The sequence below is a fragment of the Chinchilla lanigera genome, unplaced genomic scaffold (assembly GCF_000276665.1).
Source record: "Chinchilla lanigera isolate Chin_1 unplaced genomic scaffold, ChiLan1.0 scaffold00036, whole genome shotgun sequence".
Classification (NCBI taxonomy): Eukaryota; Metazoa; Chordata; class Mammalia; order Rodentia; family Chinchillidae; genus Chinchilla; species Chinchilla lanigera.
Window position 1 is genome coordinate 17,376,835 of NW_004955437.1, and position 18,544 is coordinate 17,395,378.

The 18,544-nt window shown below is 40.1% G+C and overlaps 1 protein-coding gene across 3 annotated transcripts in view; it reads right to left on the reverse strand.

Annotated features, from left to right (window-relative positions):
• Positions 1–18,544, reverse strand: part of Adk (adenosine kinase) — a 506,600-nt gene that overhangs the window by 97,294 nt on the left and 390,762 nt on the right. For all 3 annotated transcript variants that reach the window (XM_013516884.1, XM_005389928.2, XM_005389929.2), the window contains exon 8: positions 6,615–6,650. In XM_013516884.1, coding sequence (XP_013372338.1) covers positions 6,615–6,650 — 36 coding nt within the window. The remainder of the gene's footprint in view (positions 1–6,614; positions 6,651–18,544) is intronic.

The following is an 18,544-nucleotide window of genomic DNA, read 5'->3' on the forward strand; positions in this document are numbered from 1 at the left end:
TCTACAGACTGTGAGCTAAATAAACCTTTCCTTCCTTAATTTGTGGGTATTAGGTATTTGGTCTCAGCAGTGAGAAAAGTAACTATGACAGTCACCTTAACCAGTCATCACTTTAGTGATGCTAAAATTAGCAGACAAAATAAGGTATTAGCAAAGCCCTAAAGAATCTCCTCCGAAATATTTATTCACAGCAGTGGGAAAGTCTTCACTTCCTAGAGGATAACGCAGTAAATACCTCCTCAACTCCCTGATCCAGTTTAACCTCGCCAGCAGTAATCGGTGACACCGCTTACCTCCCTGACATAACGCACCCAGAAGGGCACATCCTTGGGGGGGCAGTTTCTGCCCCAAATGTGTAACTTCAAATTAACTATGAGAAAACACCAGAGAAGCGGAGTGTGAGGGATGTTCTACACAATGGCGGGCCGGGATTCCTCAAACCTGTCAAGGTCATGGACACCAGGAGCGAGTGAGCGTGCCTCACACTGAACAGGGGACAGGCACACGCCGTGTGCGATCTGGGCTCAGACAGATTCTGGAATGGAACAAGGAAACTGGAGCGAAAAGCGGTGAAATCAGAACAAAGCCTACCATTCAGATTTTGGCACTGAATTTTCTGGGCTGGGTCATTATACTTCAGTCATTATACTAGGGAACGGTGGATGAAGGGTATGTAGGAGGTCTGTCCTATTTTGACAAGTTTTCTAAGACTAAAGTTATTAAAGAGAACAAAGTGCAAGAGCTCAGCGTAGCACATAAAATAAATATTAATTTCTTTCCTCTTAATGATTCATTTTAATACTCCTTAAACTGTCAATTCCTTGTGTTGCCTCAAAGTTCCTAGAAAGAGCATCAGTTTTTTTTTTTGCGGCGGGGGGAGTTGCTGGGGTGGGCAAGGTCTCACTGTGTAGCTCAGGCTGGCCTTGAACTCACTATGTAGCCCAGGATGGCCTCAAACTTGCAGTGATCCTCCTGCCTCAGCCTCCTGAGTGCTGGGATTAAAGGTGTGCACCATCACACCCGGCAAACATCAAGTTTTGAATTACAAGATCTAATAAGAAAGGAAAAAGATGAAAAGAGCACAGAAAGCTCATACAACTGAACTATGAGCCTTCACAAATCTCTGAAGTGGTCATTAAACCCTAAATTCTCACGGGAGTAGATACTACAGTTATCCCTACTGTATCGATGAAGACATTAAGCCAGGCAGATCATTCCAAAGTATTCACTACTCCAGGCAGTAGATACTATTGCTATATGCCATCTTACAGGTGAAGAAACTTGAGTTATAAGGTTAAATAATTTTGCTGAATGCGGCAAGTGTAAGTCACAGAGCCAGGATTAGTCTGACTATAGTGACCACAGTACTCTGAAGCGACCACTATTCTCCAAGCCATCCACAGATTGTACTGCTTCTATGAATTAATGCGCCTTTGCCATTATCACAAAACTACGGATGTTCACCCTAGGTCACTGTACACCACATTTACAGGCTGTTCCTGATCTTTACTCAAGTCTGCTATTTTTCTCTAATTATTTGGGCTTGTGTTTTGCCATCAATTTTGAGTTTCAAGATATTTTTCACTTTCCGATGTTATTTTGAAGTTTGATACCTTCTTTCAATATGTTAGGAGAGAGAAAGCAGTGCAGTTCATACTAAGGAGTACCGGACCTCTGTCCTGCCGCCGTATCCGCGAGCAGTGAGAGTACAAGTCACGGAGCCCACTTATTATCTGATGAACTGGTATGGATGGCAACACCTGCCCTACCTACCTCTCTAGGTCTGTGTGATATAAAAAATATTCATGATACGTGGGGAGAGGTTTCATAAACTCAAAAGCATTTTATGCACGTAAAATTGTGCCTTAATTGCCACTGGTGACGCACACCTTCAATTTAGCATTGTGTCCCAAATTAAAGATTATATTCTCTTCATTCCATTTTTAACACGCTCATGATACAAATGTTAAACAGTGCTGTCGCGATCTACCCATTTCTGTAGAATTCCAGTGTGGTGTTCACGTCACCGCACCAGCTTCTGCTTTGTTTTCCGGACAGAAGCTCCTGTGACAGTTGGGGTGCTCACGGGGTGTGTCAGTCACCAGCGCCCCAACCCAGTCACGCTGCCTTCTGTCAGTGCTGGAGCTCAGAGTATGCTACGCTTCCCTGTTTGGAGGTCTTTGCATTCTTCTTCCCTCTGTTTGGCTGTTGGGCTTTTTTATGTCATTGCTAGACATTCATAATTAGTTTTTCAGACTTTGGGTCCCCAGAGCGTCATTCCACGACCATCGTATCTAAAACAGGAATGCTTTCTGTATTATCTTTTACCACCCACTCTCTGGGCATGTCTACCTCGTTAGTAGGGTGTACTGGAGCGTGTTCAGCGCCCAGTAAATATCTGTAATAAACGATTAAATAAGGATAACTGGAAGACTCCCTTATCTGTTAATCTCTTCATCTATTTAAAAACTGTCCTCTTTCGGACACCTGTCTCACCTATGAAGGCAGCAGCGTACCCTCCTAGCCAGCAGGACCTGACTTAGTGTCTTATTTTGGAAAACTTTGATCATTTATTGTAACCTTTACATTTGTAAAGAGCAAAGGAACCTTACAATCACCACAGAATTCTTTGGATACCAGTATTTCCTGAATACACTCTGTAGACTTTCTTCCCAGCGCGGATCAAGGAGGCTCTCTGGGAAGATGAGCACATTCTATGCCCACACTGGCCAACAGAGCAGTCATCGGCCCCTGAGGCTACAGAGCACTAGAAATCTGCCTTGGTCACCTTAGGAACTGAATTTCATTTTATTTATTTCTTTTTGAGATGGAGCCTTACTCTGTTGCCAAGGCGGGTCTCAAACTCCTGTGTTCCCGTGATCCTCCTGCCTTAACTTCCTGACTTGGTAGGACTACAAACCCACACCGCCATGTCCGCATTTGAACTTTGCCTCTTATTTAATTTCAAGTAATCTGCTTTAAGTAGCCACATGTGGCCAGCGGATACTGTACTGGACGGCACAGAGTCCTTGTTGCCAGAGACTATACCGGCCTGGGTCCTCTGAAGAATCAGAGCTGTGGGAGAAGGAGAAAAGGGAAAATAACTGCTTTGTATTATTCTCACAGACCGAAAGGAGTATTCAAATTTCTTGCTTGGAATGGTGCTGAATAAAGACTCCAATAAGGAGTCTGAATTCCCTCCATCAATGGCATGTGCTCCGCTGGAGAGACAATGAGTATCTATATTTAGGTTTTGGAGGTATTTCCTTCACTTTACTTAATTTAAATCAATTTTCGATACTTTAAAAAAGCCTTTGCAATGAAACATGCTTTCTAAATACTTTATTTTTATTTAGGTTCTAAAAATACAAACCTTTAATCGGTCCAGCTCAAGATAAGGTATATTTAAAAACACACCACAGTCTGAACTGATTTTCCAGAATAATGAAAGGCCTTGTGAAACTTTTTACCCCAAGAATTGTCATTTTAAATTCTTAGCAGGTCTGTCATTTAAATCAGGCACTGTGCAATTTTCCATCACCTACATACATATAAAAAAATCCTCTCTCTTCTGCTTTGTGCTCTGCCCAGCTTCAGTTTTTATCTCATTCTCCAGTGCCCTCCTAAGCTGCTGCTTCTCACTGAAAATTACCCAATTCATTTTAGAGATTAAAGATTTTTTTTTTTAAAATAAAGATTATCTAAAATTTTCAGAGGCGCTAACCAGAATATCGTAAACAATGCCCCTGAGGACGGGTCCTGATGAGTACACTCTGGTTAATTTTAGAAGCACCGGCTCGGGCTGTCGGCAGACAGATCACTGGTGGCAACACTCGATGGCTCTGGGAACTCATTCGGATTTATAACAGGAAATGAGGGCAGGGCGGCAGTGTGGGCGGGAAGGGGGAAAATACCTCTCCTTTCTTTTAATCTGTTCATGTCTCTTTTCTTAGTCTTGCTTCACATTTAGAGGCAATATTAAAGTTAGAAGACACAAAATGCAGATTTTTGTCTAATTTTGTCACCTTAGGCTTGAGAGCATTAATATACTTCCGTAGACAGAAAACTGATAAAGTGATTTATTCTTGTTTCACTCCGTAAGAATACTAAGTTCCAAACCCAGGCCCTCATATTTCTGTCTAATGAACTAAGGAAAGTTTGACGGCATTATAAAATCACTGCATTCCTCTAGCGCTTTGTACATGGCCTGTATTTTATTAACCATGCTTACTTCAGGCCACTCTACTCATGGTTCATATATATTCTGCAATGCCTGTAATGTTTTTGGGTCCTTATAAAGGGACACGTCAAGACAATATGTGCTTTATCCAACTGCACATATCACTGCCAACATCACTGACAGCCGTTTCGCTACGTCAGGAGGTAATAAGGTATGGGATTATAATCACTATCACTTTGCTTATATGCCATAATCAATTATGGCAGATTTATGGCAAAAGGAAACAATCCTGAAACTGGTAAATAAAAACTAATAGGAAGGTTAATAGTAGAAAATAGAAAAAATAGTTTGTTGCTAAGACTAAAAGTAGACCAGGCATATTCAGAGAGAGGCACTCAAGGGAGAAATAAAAGTGTGAATTAGTTAGGCTTACTAAATTATTTTTAGAAATTATTACGTAGGTACTCTAGGACTGAAGGCATTTGTTATGACACAAGCTATATTTCTGTGTATCTGTAAAACTGGTTATTTTATAGACCCAAAAATACATTTTTATGGTAACACAGTAAATAGATGATATACAAACTTATGTTCCATAAGTTTTTATCTGGACAATTCTGGTATATCCACAGAGTATTAATTTTTAATATTAACACAACAGCAATATGACTTCAAATATACTGAAAACATTCATATATATATATATAATATGTATTTTTTTTGAGATATTTATATATTCTTTCTTATGTAGTTAAGGTTGACCTTGAATTCACTGTGTAGCCTACGCTGGTCTTAAACTTGGTGATCCTTCTGGCTCAGTCTCCCAGGTGCTAAGATTACAGGCCTGTATCATGGCGCCTGACTAATAAATATCTGTTTTTTTTATATTGAACACACCCCCAATTACATTTTACCCTATATATCAATAACCAGTTTGGGAAGTTACAAAGTAAAACTTAAATGACATAAATGCCAAACAAACCCTAACTCTAGTAAATTGTTTTTCTATATAACTAATTCAACTCTATACTCACTAGAACATATTTAAAAAAGCAAAAAGCGAACCCCTAAGAAACTATAGATTCTAAAAAAAAAAAGAAAACTATAGTTTCTAAAAACTGAGTATTTGTGTGTTTTTTGGTTCTACACTGAATAGTTTCATAAGATCTTGAGAGAATACTTAGAGCACACGCTCATTGTCTTCCTCTGTGAAGAAGCTGTATTTTTTTGGCTTATCAAGTCCTATGATGTGGATAAAATACACATGTATTTCTTTGTTGCTCAATAATGAATATGCCTTTTGTACATTTAAATAACAGCTTCATCACAAATTCATCTTTTCCTTATGGGACTCAAAGTAAGCTTGCTAGTATTTATTATCCAATCAATGATCACAGCTTTTCTAAATTGTAGACAACGCTGAGTATGCAAATAAAGTTCCTCTATTCCAGCTCTAGTCACATTAAATGTTTAAAAATTACTGTCATATAGTATTTCAAATTATTATATAGGACAAAGAAGTCTGCATAGTTCTGGCTCTATAAATATACTCATAAAAGACTCACAAATTCAGTTAATTCTCTGTCAGTTAACCTGGGTTCATATTGAAGTCGGTGTTTTCTAACAATCAATTGGAAGATGGATATTACAGATATAAAAACATGGTCTTGACTGCTATCTTAATTTTGCCAACAACAACCACATGGAGTGCTAAATCATGACATGATAATGATTCTATCAAGAAAATAGAATCAAGACCTGGAAATTAAAGCCAATTACCAAGATTTTGTTTCAGAAAATTCATATATATATATATAATATATATATATATATACACGTGTATATATATATATAAATTATTATCTTTAAAAAAAGAGCAAGAGGGAGAGAAGGAAAAAAAAAAGATTCAAACAGGAAGTTCATATGAGCAGGATTTAAATTAATCAGTTCCTAACAATTGTTAAGTACAACCTTTTGGAAATTAATTTGCATAATGATAATCTACATGCGATAGGGTTGAAATTATTTAAGCGACGTTATATTTCACTATTTAGTCTTGCTCCACCACTGCCCTACCAGTGAATCCTTATGAAATGTAATGCAGCTAATGAGGTAGCTTTTTAACTGAACAAACTGACAGGCCCCATATCTGCAGAGGCAGCTTGAAACCGTGCCCAACCTCTTGGCTTCCCAAGAGGCTTTTCAAAATTCAATAAATAACATCTGTAGGCGATGTTGGGTGCAGACCTAGCAGAGTGCGTCATAACACTGTGCTGGCAGAACAAAGAAACCATGACGACTGCCAAGTTTCCATGGCAACTGCTGCGAGGCTCTGAGAGTATAATAGCACATCAATCACTGTCCAAAAGAACTTCATTATCAGCTAGAAAAAACCTTTAGAATCTGTTTAGTGTGCAATTGTGGGTTAACTCACCTCAAAGCCTTGCTCTCTAGCAAAAGTGGCAGCTTCCTGGAAAAAAAAAAAAAAAAAAGAACAGTTAATTACAAAGTGCTAGGTAATGAAGAAATAATCCATTTTGAAACTCATTCAAACAGTCTTCTTTTTACACAATTATCTCAATATACCCACAGAGTTCAGTTTTATTCTTACACCAAAAAAGATTTCTCTTGGCATTAAAAAAAAGGCAGCATAATGTCAACACACTTCACAAGTTGGAATAAAGAAGATGTAGTACATGTTTTTACTGGAGCTGCCACAGTAAGTTCAGGTGTTCTGACCTCACCAAAGAAAGACAATTATTTGAAACCTAAGGAACTTGCTTGTGGTTATATTTTTAATTAAAACAATACTTCTCAGAAAGCTCTGCTGTGGAGAAGTGCATCTTGCTAATAAATGTATAGACTCAGAGAAAAAAATCACCATTTTACATTTCTGATGATCAAATTTATACAGACAGGGATCATTAGTGGGTGTTAAGATTCATTGGGCGAGAGGATGATGGGGCACTGGGGCTTTCCACAAGATCGAAGAATCACAGATTATGTGCTGGTCGTGGGGAGGAAGGCATCACTGTACAATGGAGAGATCAAGCTGTCATCACTGTAGCCCAGGGATGGGTCCCATCACTTATCACTGCTAACAGTAGGATCACCAGAGGCTCTGCCTTTGCTTATGTGCATTAGGAAGTACAGTGTCACTTGTACAGTATTCTGACAGAAAAATTTAACATGAATTCATCAAAACTTTAGTCCAAGTCAGGCGCAGCAGTACATGCTTACCATCCCAGCTAACCGGGAGGCTAAGAAAAGAGGACTGCAAGTTCTACTCCAGCCGGGGGAACCTATTTAGACCCTGCCTCAAAATAAAACAAAAAGCAGGGAATAGGAATGTAGCTGAGTGGTAGAGCCACTTGCTTTAGCATGTGCGAGGTCTTGGGTTCAACATCTCCTCCCCTGTTCTGAGGAAGGAGAAAAAAAAAAAAAAAACCACTTTAGTCCAACAACTTGCAGTGACCAACACAGGATGGGGGGAAGAAAGAATACACTGAGAAAGCCAGCGAGCAAATCTCTAGGGTACAGACATATATAAATGGAAATTAAATGATATTAGGAATTATCAGTTTGATAACGAAAATGGCCTTAATTTTTAGAGATGTATCTTAAGGGATTCAGGGATCAAATGTCATGAACTACATGAATTACTTTAGAAAACTTTGTAAAAAAATGAAGTGAGGCAAAATTGGCAAAATAGTAACTGTACGATCTAAATATGTATATGGTACATGGGGGTTCAGTATCTCTGTTGTTTTGTCTGTTTGAAAGTTTTCACAATAAAGCCCCCAAACCCCCGACTTCCCCTTTTCTAGGGTGAGAAGGTAACAAAAGTTGAGTATTTTAAAAATGGTTAAGCAACTGTAATACACAAGTTCCTCCAGATTTTAAACATCTTAAGTGCACAATCTGATGAACACTACAATATACCCAGTGCCTTTCTAACAGGTTAGCAAATGAAAAAAAAAAAAAAAAAAATCTGTGTTAACCAAATTTCTGTCCTCTTACGATCAAGCTTGTGAATATATTTTAATTTTAGGACTGATACAAAATGGAAGCAATATTACTTTTCAACTCTTCTTCCCTCTTGAAAGTGAAAAAAAATTGCAGACAACTGTCAAGAGCCTCTACATCTTAACTTACATTCCTCCCAAATTATCTTTGCCAAGAGATATTAATAGAAGGATGGGATTTGAGCCTGAGTAGTGAGCAGATCCAACTCAACTAAAACGACTGCTGCACCAAACCATGTAAGGCAGAAAGTACAGTCAGTGTCTCCGGCATAAATTCGGGAACTACCTCCACGTTGTGGAAAACACAGAGGAAGAAATAAGTACGTGTGCACGTATGGTCCAACGTGCCAACAACCTGCAGACTCAGAGCGGCATTGTGAGGGTTTGGGAAGGTCAAAATTATGATTACAGCTCAATGGTGAAGGTAACAGACAGTAATAAGCTGCAAGTACAACTCCTTGGGCTCTGCACCACAGAAACACAAGGCCCACCGAGTTAGCCTCAGCTGACGGAGACCAGAAAAAGAAAGTCGATCACGATCTTAACAAGCAAGGTCAGCCTCTTGACAGTTTACTTAAAACAGAACTTTGTACATCAAAAGTCAATAACATTTGCTGGCTAGGATAGCAAGGAAAAGGTTCAGAAGGTATCAGTGTAGTGTTTCCCACGCTGTCATAATTAACCAAACCAATTCCTATATAAAGAGACAACTGCAGAGGTCTGCTAGGACTATTTATTTATATGGAACTTCATCAGAGCCATGAAAGAAGGACTCCAGGCAGTTAAAATGAAGAATCCAGAGGACAAAAATCACAGTAAGAGACAAAGACCAAAATCCCACATATTGAGATGACATTGTTTTTTAATATCTAGCTTTGTTCATGTAAGCCTAAAATATTAACTATCATTTGGCAGGGTATAGTAGAACTAAATGCAAGATACATTAAATGTCAGATAATCATTTTATAAGGAAACCAGGCCCTAGAACGTTTTCACATGTGTAAATAATTCCAAGCACTGACATATTTCTGGCTGAGGAAGGACATACTTAAGAAAAGTCAAGTCAATTTTCTATCCTGGTGCCCCCGCACACAGGTTTGCTACTCTGCGCCCTATCAGTAAAAAGCTAAGCACTTGTTCTGTGGCTTAGAATGATCTTATCTTCCGACTTCCTCCCACCTTCCTTTGATCTTGGGCTGCGGCCCCAAGTCGCTCCATTAGAGGAGGCAGCCGGCTCACATGACTGCAGACTTTCCCACAGCTAACCTCTGATCTGAAGGTGTTTGTAGCTACAATGATAGAACAACATTTATTTTCCTCCCTCCACAACACAAAATAAGACAGGGGAACAGTTTGACCCAGTACGGATGTTAAGCAGAATTTTAGTTCTCAGATGTGCTGCGTGAAGCGACAGAAAGAAAAGGCATTATGTCAGAAAGCAGGGAAGATAGAACGGGCGGAGACGGTGGGCAGAAGGGGAGGCAGGTTCCAAACACCAGGGTTAATTCCAAGTGAACTGATCATGCTAAATTGAAGGGGACTTTTTAGTGTGCCTTCGCAGAAGTGAGAAAAGAAAACAAGCAAGCCCCCATCTGCGCTGCCCCGGGGCGCCTCACACCGAGTCTCACACATCTAATGAAGCAGTCAGGTTAAAATCCCACCGCAGAGTGTGACATGTGGAGAACAGCTAAGGTTAGAACGGAGAAGCAGGGTGGTTCCTAATGCAGGTGATTATCCGTGTGATAATCATTATATTTACAGGCTTTCCATTTTAGATCTGACATCAAAAATCACAAAGGAGGAGGGATTAAGGAAATAAACAACCGACACAGAGGCTTTCCTGCTCCCCTGAGAGTGTAACACTTCCATTCATGCATGACAAGCAACAAAAGCAAAACCAAACAGGCCAGGAGAGAGTATTTCTGAGAAGGCTGGATTTCACATTAACACTTCTTTCCATTTTGATAACTTTCACTATTATTCAGCTTCTCAGACAGGTCACATTTTCAGAATCAGTTCTCATTGTTGGCTCTGCTATAATACAGTATCATTTTGGGTTTACAATGAGTGATACTCACATAATGTGTCCTTTACAACAACAGAGTCATTTTTCCTTCCTGGAATTGAGTGTTGGGAATCAAATGACATATAATTAAAGTCTTTCGCTCTCATCCACAGCGCCCCACTTAGGGTGTACAGTAAGCTGGCTGCTTCCCCAGCCAGGCTAACGGGGTGATGATGAGACAGCTCTCAAATATGGCTGTTGAACTGAGCTGTAAAAAAGAAGGGCTGGGATTCACGGTTAATGAAAACTATGGCTTATATTAAGAGCTATTTAAAGGGATTAGCAAGCTGCTATTAAAAAGCACAATTCTCAGATTATACAGGAAAAGAAAGAGGAATCGCAGTGCATATTTGTGTGCATGAAAGAGCTATTTCCTTTATAATGCACTGAAGAGCAACCTATCTTATATTTCATATCCTAATACACAAGTTATTATTAAAAAATTCCCATAGTCAATATTAAACTAAAACCACAACTTCTTCATACTCATTTCAACAAATACAGTTTCCGTATATTGACCTGGTATCCTTGTTTTTTTTTTTTTTTGGTCTTTTTGAGACAGGGTCTCGCTATGCAGTTCAGGCTGGCCTTGAGCTCACTTTGTAGCCCAGGCTGGATTCAAACTCACAATGATCTTCCTGCCTCAGCCTCCCGAGTGCTGGGATTACAGGCGTGCGCCACCACGCCCGGCTGACCTGGTATCCTTAGACTTTGCCAAATGCACTTATTCACTGTGGGGTGGGGGTTACTTAGGATCTTGTATATAGATGATATGTGAATCATCTATACCACGAAAGATAGTTTTCTGTACTCCTACTAACCATACCATAAAGATATTGAGAAGTGAACAAAATGCCTGTCAGATGAAAATTCATCTCTTGGAGGAAGGGTATGACTACTGTACTAATAACCACTACTGGCAGTGCTCATAACCCTAGCCTTCTCACTTCCTGCTCAGTTTTGAACCCTGTTTAGAACAATTATCTGTCTGCTTATGCTAGCACTTGGCTATTTTTTTTAAATCTCAGACCTCAGAGGTCCTAGGTGCGGGTTGAAACTTCATGTCCTGAAACAAAAGCAAGACAGTTCAGCTTAGAGCCAGAGGAAGGTAACATCAGATTCCCACCGCCCAAAACAGATAGGGGGCATCAGTGCAAGGAGGAAGCGGGAGATTCTAATGAGCGTGGTGGCCCGGCTGTCACTGTGAGTCCCCGCAGTCCTCGCCCGACGCATGGGAATCCACAGCTTTGGGAGAAGCCCTGGGCGAAACCCGCGGAGGACGGGCCACTAGACCAGTTTTGCGTTTTTAGTTTGTTCATCTCTCCATCCAAGCAGTATTTACCCTCAAAGAAGTTGTAGGTTAATAGTCTGTTAATCTGTTGGGCAGAGGCACAGCACTGCCACAATGCTGCAGACCTTAGAATGACACTAAACTGACTCAGTAATACTTGAAACACTGCTTTAAATTCTAAATGCTGTAATAGGAGAGTCTAAGACAGCACGGTACCTGGCTCTCTCTCTCTCCATCTAGATCTACGTACAAAAATCTCTCCAAGATGGGTATAGAGGCACACAGCTGTAATCCCAGTACTCTCGAGGCTGAGGCATAAGGATTCCAAGTTTGTGCCTAGTCTGGGCAGTTTAACAACTTTGTGAGACTCTGCCTTAAAATTTATAAATGAATGAATGAAGGACTGAGGATATAGTTCATGGTGAAGACTCTGGGTTCAATTCTCAGTGCTGCAGAAAAACAAGGGCAAACAAAAACCCTATACATTTGTGTGTAAATTCGGAATATAATGCTTTCGTTGACTGGCTTTAAATGCAACGTAGCACTGACAGCCAGACAGAAAGAGTGCAGGGTGTAAAATCAATAAACTTACACTGAGGTCCGGGGTTTAGAATTTATTTGCTATATAATCATTATCAATAAAATTTGGTTTAATAATATCTATTTCAAGCCGGGCATGGGGGAGCATGCCTGTAATCTCAGCACTCGGGAGGCTGAGGCAGGAGGATCGCTGTGAATTTGAGGGCAGCCTCAGTTATAAAGTGAGCTCAAGGCCAGCCTGAACTGCACAGCGAGACCCTATCTCAAAAAGATCCCCCCAAAAATAAATAAATAAAATAAAGAGTATATTTAATGATTTACCCCATCTGTGGATCACATGCAGAATAGGTGGTCTCCATAATGACTCCCCACAGTCTCTGATTCTGGCATTCAAATCCTTGGATGATTAGCATCCTCCCCTACTTTGTGTTAGACCTAGCAACGTGCTTCTAGCAAGTTTATGATGAAAGACATAGAGGGATGTTTGGTTCGTCTTCTTTAGCACATTTGTTCTCTTCCTGAGTGCTTACAATAGAGCATAGTGCCATGTTGTTAAGTACCTGCACGGAGGGGTACACGGCCAACACTCAGGGAGGAGCTGAGCTTGCCAACAGGCACGCAAGAGCACTCAGAAGTGGATTCCCTCCCAAATGAGCATCAAGATGAGTGCAACCCTGGGTTAATACCTTGATTAGGCTCTTATGAGAGACCTTGCGTGAGAAGGACTAAACTAAGTTGTACCTGGATTCCTAATTCTCTGTCTACATCTGCTATAAGAGAACACTATATAATAAGAAAAATTCAGATACTGTTTCACTCAAATCACTTTTTTTTTTTTTTTTTGGTGTTTTTTTTTTTTTGAGACAAGGTCTCACTATGCAGTTCAGGCTGGCCTTGAGCTCACTTTGTAGCCCAGGCTGGTCTCGAACTCACAATGATCCTCCTGCCTCAGCCTCCCAAGTGCTTGGGATTACAGGCATAAGCCACCATGCCTGGCTATGTTTTTTTTAAAAAAGTTTTATTGGATGCTTTTTTTTTTTTGAGAGAAGTTCTCACGCTGCAATTCAGGCTGGCTTTGAACTCACTATGTTGCCTAAACAGGTCTCCAACTCACAGGGATCCTCCTGCCTCAGCCTCTTGAGTGCTGGGATTACAGGCGTGCACCACCACACCCAGCTCAAATTATGTTAATGGAAATTTCAAAGCAAGTGTAGTCAGCAGATCTATCACAGAGTGAACAAATTCTGGAAAGAAAATTTAGTTACATACTGTCTAATTGGTTTTAGGTAGCTGATTATGGTTAACCATTTCTTCAACAAAGATACATTACCTGGAAAATATTATCCTTTGCATAGAATTCACTGTTAGGCATCAAGTTTTAAAATTTTCTGTATCTTTAGTTACTCTGAAGTAATGATTATTTTACTGAGACTACAGTATGATACTTAAATAGTGCTGGAATCCGTGGGTGAGAAAAAATATTGAGTCAAAGTCTAATACCACTTATAAGCTGTGCTATTGCTGGGAGAGTGGTATTTCTGTTTAATGATAAATTCCTGCTGTTTCTTTCTTTTCATACCATATATATCATAACATGAAGACTTATGCTGCCTAAGCTTTCAAATGTTTTCTCATGCTGTTCCATAGATTATGAATTGCCTCTTCTTTATGCTATCTACAAAATCATGTATATGCTTTCTTATGAGACCACATTACTGCAGATACTTTAAAAATTTTTATACTATTTCTGATGAGGAAAGTTTTAATTTGTAAATAAAGTAACCAAGGCTGGAGAAAATTTAGTAAAATTTGATATCTGGGAACCCTCTATTAAAATAAATTTCATTCATAAAAATATCTGTGCTGGCTTTTCCAAGCAATATAATATAACTTTTTGGAGATTTTCAACCTGTGCTCTGACATTTATTACCATATGCTTCCTGTCTGCAGAATGCTGAATAGAAATATTATTTAACATTTATTGAGTGCCAAAAACTCTATTGGGCAATGTATAGTCATAAAGACAGTCATGGCCTCTATCCAATAGGTTTATAATAAAAATTAGATACACAGTATATAAATTACACCTCAATAAAGGATACTGAAAAAAACATCAGCCAGCCAAAAAAACATAGGCCAAGAAAGAGGGCTTAATTTACAAGAGATTTAACCCTTTCACAAAGTGGTTTAGTGGCTGATCTGTCTATTCTAGCAAGGAGAGTTGTTCATTTCCATATTTAAGCATATTTCATGGTGGCAAAAAAATAAGTTATGCAAAAACATGTAGCCAGGCATGGTGGCACATGCCTGTAATCCCAGCACTCAGGAGGCTGAGACAGGAGGATTGCTGTGAGTCTGAGACCAGCCTGGGCTACAAAGTGAGCTCAAGGCCAGCCTGAACTGCACAGCAAGACCTTGTCTCAAAAAGACAAAAAAAAAAAAAAGTGGTTCAGCATAATTCAAGATTGACTAATTTCTTTTAGAATAATTCACATTTTATGTTTGTGTTTATTTATTTATTTTTGGTTTTTTTTTTTTGAGACAGGGTCTTGCTATGTAATTCAGGCTGGCCCTGGATTCACTGTGTAGCACTGGACGGCCTCAAACAGTGAATCCTCCTGCATGTTAGGATTACAGGCATTTGCCACCACACTCAGTTTGAAGTTTTAAAGAATAAGACAGAGGGAGAGAGAGGAAGAAAATTCTTATGGTAGTATTTACTGGCTATTGTTTTATTTTTAACGAGATTACCAATGTACTTGGCATACAGACTGAAGTCATGTGTTTACTCAACAAATGTCAACTCTCTTCCTTTATCTCACTTAAGCCTCAGAAGTGCACGCCCATAGGTATTATTTTCATTTTACAGATGGAAATCTGAAGGTCTAGGGAGGTTAGAGCGCCCAACACCACATAGCTGGTAATTTTTCCAGCTGGTATTTGGGCCTGAGCCTTTCTAAACGGTCTGCGAGGTCGGCTATGGATGCTCTTTCACTTGTAAATGCTCAAAAAAGTCTTCATTGTGTTTCCAAAGGTATTTTGGCCGGGTATAGAATTCTGGTTGATCTATTTTTTCCGATGCTTCAAAGTGTAGCTTGCATTGTTTCTGGGAGAAGATTGCTGCCATTCTTCTCTTTTTCCTCTGTATATAATGTCTTTTTGAAAGAAACCTAACTGCTTTTTAGCAGTTTGTCATCCTTGGCATTTTGTTACTTGACGGTGAAGTGCCTTGGTGTTGCACTTTATTTTTTTCTTCTGTTTGTGGTTTGTTGATTTTCTTGGATTTGTGGGTTTCCAGTTTTCACCAGATTTTAAAAATAAAAAATAAAGCCTCTATTTCTTCAAACACATTTTTCTCCCTAGCACCCCAGATGTATACATTAGGTCACTCTGAAGTGTCCCACGGGTCACAGCTACACTGGTCATTGTCTTTCCCATTTCCTTCTCCTCTCGGGTTCATTTTGCATACTGCCTACATCTTCAAGATCACTAATCTTCTCTTCCATAAGGTCCCATCTCATCCAGTATATTTCTCATTTCTAGAAGTTTAGTCTTTCTCAACTTTATGTCTCTCCTTAACAGGCTTATGCTTTTCTTTACCTACTTGCAATAGAGAATATATTTAGAAGTATTGCTTTAATGTACATGTAGGAAAACCCCTAGAATCTGTGTCATTTTATAATCCCTTAGTAACGAACCAGCATTTTCTCTCATTATGATTATATTTTCCTACTGTGCGTAAAAGGCAAGCCTTTCTTTCCTTCCTTTTTTTCCTTCCTTCTTTTCTCTTTCTTTCTTTCTTTCCCCTCTCTTTCTTCGCCTCCCTCCCTCTCTCTTTCTTTATTGTAACAGGGATTGGACCCAGCATCTTAACAGAGCTACATTCCCAGTCCCTTTGGATCTTTCATTTTGCTAAATTCTCCAGGCTGGGCTTAAAGTTGCGATTCTCCTGCCTTAGCCCGCCAGAGTGCTGGGATGATAGGCACATGCCACCATGCCTACCTATGAATGCTAATTTATTTAAAAAAAATTTTTTTGTTCTTTGAGGCAGTCTTACTATGTATTCTAGGATGGCCTCAAACTCACATGATCCTCCTGCCTCGGTCCCCGAGTGTTGGGATTACATGCAGGCTCATGAACGATACATTTTGACTGGGTGACAGACATGAACTTTGTATTTTAACATTTTGGATATTTTGTTTTTCATTATATACTATATATTTGAGGTTTAGTCTTGAAATTAGGTTAGTTGGAAACAGTCTGATTCCATGATTGTTCTGACGGTTTTTCTGGCTTTTAATCAAGAGCCAATCTGAGTCCCTATTGATGTAAATACCCTTTTGAGTACTGAAAAAGATTGAGCATTTATTGGAATCCTCCCTCTAGTTATTGGGGCCATAAACTATTACTGGCCTCGTGTGAGTGCAGGGAATCTATTTGTCTGTCCATCTATGCACTCGCCCATCCATTTATCTGTTTGTCAGTTATGTATCTTATTTTTACGTGTGTGTGTGTGTGTGTGTGTGTGACTCAGGATTGAGCTCAGGACCTCATACACGCTAGGCAAGTGTTCCACCACTAAGTGACACACCCAGCGCTTTTTACATTTTATTTTGAGTTGGGGTCTTACCACGTTTCCCAAGCCAGCCTCAAATCTGCGCTGCTCATGGCTCAGCCTCCCAAGCGGCTGGGATTATGGGTATGTTCCACCGCACCTAGTGAGTTTGGGAAATATGCTGCCTGTTCTTTTACTGCGGTCTCATCCCTGGTTTTGAGTAGCTTCTTTATATTACTCAGCTAAAAAGAGGAGTCTTCTGTAGCTGTACAGTGTCCATGGTCTATCTCTGTCTCTCTTTCTACACATACACACACACACACACACACACACAACCTTCTGGAAATTGTACCCCTTTGGCCTGCTTCAATTTTCAGCACTGTCTTAATTCAGGCAGACCATTCTGCTTGGGCTCCCCTTCTTACACCATGGGCTGGAAACTACCCAGGCAGAATGCGATGGCATTTGCAGGGATGCCTCGTTCTTTCCTTTCTCTCAGGGATCACTGTCTGGTGATGGCTGTGTCCAGGGTCGAAGACTGTTGCTCTATATACTTTTTTGCATCGTTGAAGTAGAGATGAGAAATAGGCCCCTCTTTCTCTCTATCTGCAGCACACGTTCTGTGTGGTTCTGTATTAAAATACAGGTGATAAGGGATCCTGGCACGCTCAACAAATCTGTAATCCTCCATTTCTTGTTTTAAAAAGCCTACCTATCAGGCCAACGACAAGACAGACTGACCAGATTTCTTTTTTTTTTGTTGTTGTTTTTTGACCAGATTTCTTAAGTGTCTCAAAGCCTGCTCATATCTTACTGAACAAAGGATTCAGTCCCTGTACTTAGAGCTGCTGTGCTGAACTACAAACGTTCTACTTCGCCAGTAATGGACAGCTGAGAGCTTCTGAAGAGCACTCCGCAGCTCTGAATTCTCCTTTACATATTCTACATGACTGTCATGTTCCTGCATTTTGTTGTAACAGTCAGGAAGCTGAATAGTCAGTACAGCCTAGGCTTCTTCTTGCTCCTCTCTTCCAGTCAACAGAATGCTCTCCTGTAGCGCGTGACCGTTACATCACGCCAGCTGCCACCTGCTTTTACACAAACTTTCACCGGAACGCAGCAGTGCCTGTTTGTTTACACAGTGTCCATGGCTGCTTCTGCGCTCCCACAGCAGAGATGAAGTGGAGTAGTTTGACCCACCCCACCCCACCCCAACTTCCAATACTGACCCTATAGCCAGGAGTGCTCTTCCGCTGAGCTATATGCCCTGCTCTTTTTATTTCTGTTTTGAGACAGTGTCTTGATAAGTTCTCCAGGCTGTGTTCAAACTTGTGATCCTCCCGCCTCAGCCTCCCAGAATGCTTGGATTATAGGCATGTGCCACCACTCCCAGCAAAATATGCATGAGTGAGAGGCCATGTTTCCTTCATTTCCTGGCAAAATAATCACTTATATTGGTAAAAATCACTTATATTGGTAAAAAGGCTTTAAACAATGATAAATCACCAATTCTTTTAAGTGTTAACAAATATTTATGTACAAGAATGAGAAAGACTTCACTGACCAGGGCTTGAAGAGAGGAAGGAGAAATTTCAGACGGGGAGGCACGGACATCCTTGTAAAGTGCCCTTCTAGTGGTTCTTCCCTTCAGTTCGCATGTGCACCAGTGTCTATTATATTTTCCACAGTGCACAGTCCTTCCTAAGTCTTCAAGGTATAGTAATCACTACCATTACAAATGCCACCTTCCAGAGCTACTCTAGTGGCTTTAACTCACATTAGTCTGCAAGGTTTGCAAATAGCACTAGAAACAAAATAAAGGGCCAGGGTTATAGCTCCGGGGCACAGCACCTGCCTGACAAGTGTAAGGTCCTGAGTCTGATTCCCA